The sequence below is a fragment of the Elephantulus edwardii genome, unplaced genomic scaffold (assembly GCF_000299155.1).
Source record: "Elephantulus edwardii isolate Elephantulus edwardi_28Jun2011 unplaced genomic scaffold, EleEdw1.0 scaffold00503, whole genome shotgun sequence".
Classification (NCBI taxonomy): Eukaryota; Metazoa; Chordata; class Mammalia; order Macroscelidea; family Macroscelididae; genus Elephantulus; species Elephantulus edwardii.
This window is the reverse complement of record NW_006400253.1, coordinates 435,935-442,038: the sequence shown is the minus strand read 5'-3', so window position 1 is coordinate 442,038 and position 6,104 is coordinate 435,935. Positions and strand designations below refer to the sequence as shown.

The 6,104-nt window shown below is 43.6% G+C and overlaps 1 protein-coding gene across 1 annotated transcript; it reads right to left on the bottom strand.

Moving 5' to 3' along the window:
• Nucleotides 1–2,109: 2,109 nt before the first annotated feature.
• On the bottom strand, nt 2,110–5,197 carry LOC102846399 (granzyme H-like). Its single transcript, XM_006903066.1, has 5 exons — nt 5,149–5,197; nt 4,276–4,423; nt 3,702–3,837; nt 3,254–3,508; nt 2,110–2,271 (listed from the first exon to the last, which is right to left on the bottom strand). Exons 1-5 carry the CDS (start codon nt 5,195–5,197, stop codon nt 2,110–2,112), a joined length of 750 nt encoding a protein of 249 aa, XP_006903128.1.
• Between the last annotated feature and the right edge of the window lie 907 nt (nt 5,198–6,104).

The following is a 6,104-nucleotide window of genomic DNA, read 5'->3' as shown; positions in this document are numbered from 1 at the left end:
GACAAAGTTCTATAAGGTTTGCAATATCCATAAATGCACTTTATTACACAGATCTTGGAGACAGCCAGTCATCTCCAAGACTGTCTCCCTGTCTGGGAGTGGTCATGGACTTTTAAAGGAGGGTGAGACACCAACTTATTTAACAATAAAGTTTTGTTTGTAAAATCAAAGAATTTCTATATCTGAAAGAAAATCATTCACACCCAGATACTCCCTTGGGAAGTAGATAGATAGATTAAGTTACAATTTACATATGATTGGGGGAAACAGCTTTAAAGAGAACAGCTAATCTAGGAGATGCATCTCTTCTAATTAACAGATAAATCACAGAAAGGACAATAAGAACTCCAAGGTCAAGCAACCAGTCCAGCAGGCTGGAGAAAACTACAGTTTTATAATTGATACCTATATAGAGAATTCGGAACTTATTAATACCACCCTATCATTCCCCCCTCTTTTAATATATGCTATATATGTGTGTGTGTGTGTGTGTGTGTGTGTGTAAATATATATATATATATGACAAACATACCACCCATCAATTCTTGGGCCATATATGACAACTTATAGGAAGAGTGGCCAACAATAAAAGGTACTTTTCTTTCTGTAGTTGTCCTGTGTAGATTTAGGCCACATGGACTCATTAAAGAAAGGGCCAGGCAGTAGACAAATTCACTGAAAGCACCCAACCCAACTTTGTTTAGGTACATATGATAGACCTGTTGTGTTCATTTCTAGGCTGGCTTTTTGTAGGATTCAGTGTGTATTTGCAAGTTTGTTGGTGGCAAAAGTTGTGCTTCATTGTCCTAAAACACAAAGGTAATTGTTCTAGCCTAAGGACTGACATAGCACGGGGTGGGTATGTGTTGGTTCTGACTGTATTTCAATAAGTGAGTTATCACCCATTATTATTACCCTATAGGCCACTAGTGACAAAGAAAGAGAAGCTCAAAGGGATTCAGACTAACGAGTCACAAAGTGGCCAATGGTCCCAGAGTTTATGACTGCTAGTGGGCTGGATGTCGTACTGGAAGGAGTTTGAGTTAGTTCTGCCCAGTAAGAATTGTAGCCCAGCTTTCTGGAATGTTATTGTCAGTCCTCTCAGGGCCCTACCTGGTGTCAGCTCCTCCAAGGTCCTTCTCTGCCAGAGTGACCGAGGTTGGCTTCTCTGTTATAAGCCCTATTAGAACTCTACATGTTCCTAGGAATTCCTAGTGTATGGGAGAGATGAGAAGGTGTCTATCTTCAGCATGGTCTGCAAGAGAAAGGATCTGTTGAACTTTGAGAAGTCTCAGTAATAAACAGACATGAAAGAGAAAGAGTAGCCAGCAGATTAGATGCTGAACTAGGCCCTGAGTTCAGAACAGGGTTTGGAGCTAAGGAAGGAAATGAATCCCATGGGGGAATGAGGATGTTCTCAAGGTCCTAACCCTTCAAAGCTGCCAGTTTTCTTGATCAAAAGGCAGAAATGTTCCGCTCTTCTTCTTCCCAGAGCCTTAGGATGGACCAGCTTGTCTTCCTGAACCCAGTGGGCGCCCCTTGCTCTCTGCCTCATAGCACAGGAAGCAGAGCTGAATAGTTCATCTGCGCATAGAACTTGGGAGGCTTGGGTGTCCCATTGAGAGTGTTCTGCCTTAGCCCTGGAGAAGGGCAAGCCTTAGAGACATGACAGATAAGAAAGAGCTGGTTGACTCCTTGCATATGAGTTGTGGATTAGAGTAGGGAAAAGAAAATTATTCAAAACATGTTTATGTTCTAGGTCGGCCTCAATAAAGATTAAAAGCGCAACAAAACAAGAAAGAACAAAATCTCACTGCCTTCAAGAAAGAACTCACTCATACCTGATCCTGCCCTGGGTTTTCAGAGGGTATAAATTTCATTGTAAGCTATTTTTCATCTTTCTTCTTTGGGGCATTTGGTGGATTCGAACTGCTGACACTTGGGATGGCAGTAAACTCCTTATCCAATAGGTCTCCAGAGCTCCCTCAACCAGAATTGCTGTCTGCTAGAAAGGTAAATGAATAATGAAGACACAATAATTTCCTTGCAGTTAAGACAAATTTATTAAGGTTCTTGCTGTTAAGAGTAGATGATCAAGCATAGAGGGGCTCAGGGTGATTCTTCCACTTGGAGACCTTTTATTGTTTTCTTTATCCAGGGTAAGAAACTGGAGATTTTGGTGAAGACACATGGGGAAGTTGCGTTTTCAACTACAGTGGTACAAATGCCCTGCACCACATTTCTGCATACCAAGGGGCCTCCAGAGTCTCCCTGGGAACAGAGACAGGAAAGGCAGAGTTAATTGTTCTGCTGGTCCTGCCTCTCTCTACATTCTGGGAGAAAACTGCCCCAATGAGGTAAAAAGAGGGGGGGTTTATAGGCCTCTCTGGGGACCCCCAGGATGCCAAATTCTGATGCTTGTCATGATTGTTGTTTCATGCCTAAGTTTTGATCTATAACTTCAGGAATATTGTCTTCTAAGGAGCTGTGGAACTTTGCTTCCAGGCTACTGTTTAAAGAAAGGTAAAGGGAAGACAGTACATTGACCAGGGTGATGACAGTTCTTTGAGTATTTATATAGTCTTGATTGTTCAACATGGAGGGAGAGCTTTTCCTTGTATGTATGCTCTAGGTTGGTGGAGCAATCCTCTCTATTTCCCCCACAATAAAGAAAGAAAAAAAATCCAAACAAGTTCTGGACATGTCAGTTCATAGTAATCCTAAATATTATACAGTTGAAGTTCTCATTGGATTATCTTCTCTATAATGTTTATGGAGCATCTTTGAGAAGGTTCAAATCACAAATCTTTAAGGTCGAAGATGAATGAAAGCTCTTTGTGCCTTAGGGATGTTTGAGGTTGCATGTTATTGTTGTTGCTTTGCTGTCAAATGTGAAACTGACCCATAATTGATCCTCCAGTGAGATCTTAGAGATGATTAATTGCACAGGAGTAGATTGTCTGTCTTTCTCCTGAGGAGCACCTTTGGAATTACAGTGACGTTTCCTACCACTAGGCCACTTATCCCTTTGAGATGGAATAAGGAGTCACAAATTCATCTTTCTGGAGGAACACATTTTGGACTTAACCTTGGGAAGCTCAGAGAGGCTAGAGTGACTAGGTTGTTTGGTACTCTTGTTATCACAGAAAAGTGGGTGAAGGCATTCCCCCTATTGCTAGCAAAGATCTTTACATTCCAGGTCTTTCTGAAATATCCTGCTTTCCAGAGCAAGGCTAGTAATGCTAAGTCTCACCTCAGAGAAACACATCTTTTTCTGAGGGTCTCCCACGCACAGCTCAGTGGTCCTGTCATAATACTCCACGCGGCTCTCACACTGGAAATCCTCCTGAATGACAAGATCCACCTCATGCAGCTTGCTTGTTCGTTCACTGTCAGAGATATTGCCCCATCCAGCCACACTGCACACCTGCCCAGGCCTCACATGGTCACTTTCTCCAGGCAGGGGGAGCAGGCCCACAGCTGCACTCAGTTGGGCCTTTGTGTTCAGCTGATGAAGGAAACAACAAAGTCTGGTAACTCAGAGACTGTTGGCATCCAGACCCAGGTGGGTTGCACTTTATCCCTTCTTCCTCCAGCGCCTGGGATTAGTGAAGCAGCCAGGAAGAGGAAGGCAGGGGTCATGGTGGAAGGAGAAATTTCTTGAACCCAAGGGCGCAGGAGAAAAAGGGAGTGAGCCTCACCTGTAGTATCATGATGTCATTAATATCAGTCGTATTGTTATACTTCGGGTGGCGGATGGCTTTTTTCAAACGAATTTTCTGCCACGTCTTTTCTTGCAACTTAGTATCATGGATCCCCAAGAAGACATTCATGCGTCTGTACAGAGAGAAAAGAAGAGGTTCTCACTACTGGAGCCCTAAAGCAGGTGACAGTTGGGGAGGGGAGGGCGGCTGCTGAGGGAAATGCTGGAGGGAGGGGCCCTTCATCTTGAACTTGCTGAACCTTTGGTTTCCCAGGAGCATTGTAGGTGGTTGTGGTATTCTCTTTTGCCCTCAGGTCATATGATATGGCTTGACCATCCCTGCTCTCAACCTCCACTATCTGCCAGAAATAGCCAGTGTGGTCCTTCTTTAACCTCTTCTACTTGCCCCATTCTCTGACCTCCTGGGTTACGTGTTGACTCACTTTTCACCACCTCATTTCACTCTCAAATGGTTCTGATGATGAGAACTCCTGGGCCTGAGTTATACCCAGATGAAGTAACGCCCTCGTGTGGTAGGAATGTGAAGAGTCCTTGGAGGTTCTACCCCTCACCTTCCCCAGCAGTGAGCTGCTGTCAGGACAATATCTTCTTCCACAAGGAAACCACCACATATTCTAAAAATGGCATCACGAAGTGACACAACAAGTGCCATGTACGGATGTGAATGAGGCTGTGCTTCATGACCTCCAACGATCTCCTCTGGAAAAAAAAAAAGGAAGATGGGAGGAGCGGGCATCCTACCTGATGATTGAAGACAGGATCAGCTTTGCCCTGTACTTGTTGGGACAAGTTTTCCTGGACTCTCCCAAAAGCAATCCTTATTGGCTTGATAACATGCCCTTCCCTTAAAGTCTCAATGGACCCTCCTAAAAGCTGATAGTGCTTGTTCTGTACATTTCTTATTAGACACATGCATTATGGGGATAGAGCTTGCCTTCAAATTACCAGAACCCAAGGAATAAAGCAGAAGAATCCCTGCTTTCCGGATTTAGCCCAGATCAGCTCCTACAAGCCTGGGTGACTCCCTAGCTTGGCTATTCCTGTCCTGTTATTCCAGCAAAGCAAATGAAGCTTCTCCCTATTGTTAGAAAGAGTATTCACATCCTAGAGATTCCGAAAACATCTTTGTCCCCAGAGCCAGGCCAGGCTAGTGTTAAATCTCTCCTTAAAGGAAGGCATCTTTTTCTTCAGGTTCACCACGCACAACTGAAAGGCATTGTTATAATTCTTCAGTCAGGGTAGGGCTGGTGCTGAGGGGAAATGCTGCAAGGAGGGGACCCTTGAGCTTGAGCCTTTGGCTTCTCAAGAAGAGCATTGAAGGTAAGCAGTTGTGAGGTTCCCTTTAGCTCTCGGTTCATATGAAATGAATTGATCCATACCTTCTATCAACCTCCACTGTCTGCCTAAAACCTCCAGTGTGGTACCTCTCTGATCTTTCCCACTTGCTCCAACCTCTGCCTTCATAAGCTCCATGTTGACCTTCTTTTCACCACCTGATCCTGCTCACTAATGGTTCCTCTGATGAGACCCCTTGGGCCTGTGTTAAACACAGCTGCAGGAGGTCCCCTCAGGAGCAAATATTGAAATAGAAGTCCTTGTAACATCTGCCCCTTATCTTCCCTGCGGTGAACTCCTGTCAGGACAAAGTCTTCTCGCACAAGGATATCACCACAACTCTTCTTTATTTCCCATTGAAACTAAAAAATGACTGTATGGACGTGAATGTGCCTTTGCTACATGACCTCCAATGATCTCCTCTTAAAGAAAGAGTGGATGATGAGGTGACTGTGACATCCTACTTCATGATTGATGAAGGAGTCAACAGTGCCCTGGAGATGCTGGGACAGATAGACCATGGTACTCCTGAAAGATGGGTTTCTGGCACAGTGACCCATTCTTACCATCAAATCTCTAACATCCCTCTTAAAAGCTGACACTGCTTGTTCTGGACAGTCCACATCAGGCACACGTATAAAGGGTTGCATATGTTATCTTTAAGATGTCAGAGTCATCTTAAAGCATCCTGCATAAGATTTCTTGGACTATTTTTTGTTTGGTTTTGACTTGTCTGAGCCTCTGCTTAATTTGTGATATTTTCTAATAATATACACTTATGTTTAGAGAGTCAGAATTTTAGAAAAGTCTTAGGCTTTTCAGAGCCTATTACATCTTGGAATTTCATTAATATTTTCATGATTGTATCATCAAACTTCTCCCATTAAGCCTTTGGATGAGCCTTGATATGACTTAAATTGGTGGGAGTCAGAGCCAAAGGACTGTCAGGAGTGTTGACTACAAAACAGTGGAGTAACCAAAGCCTGGGGAGGCAGTGGAGGCAGAGAAGATAACTAGAATTAGACAGTAAAAGAGTTTAGACTAT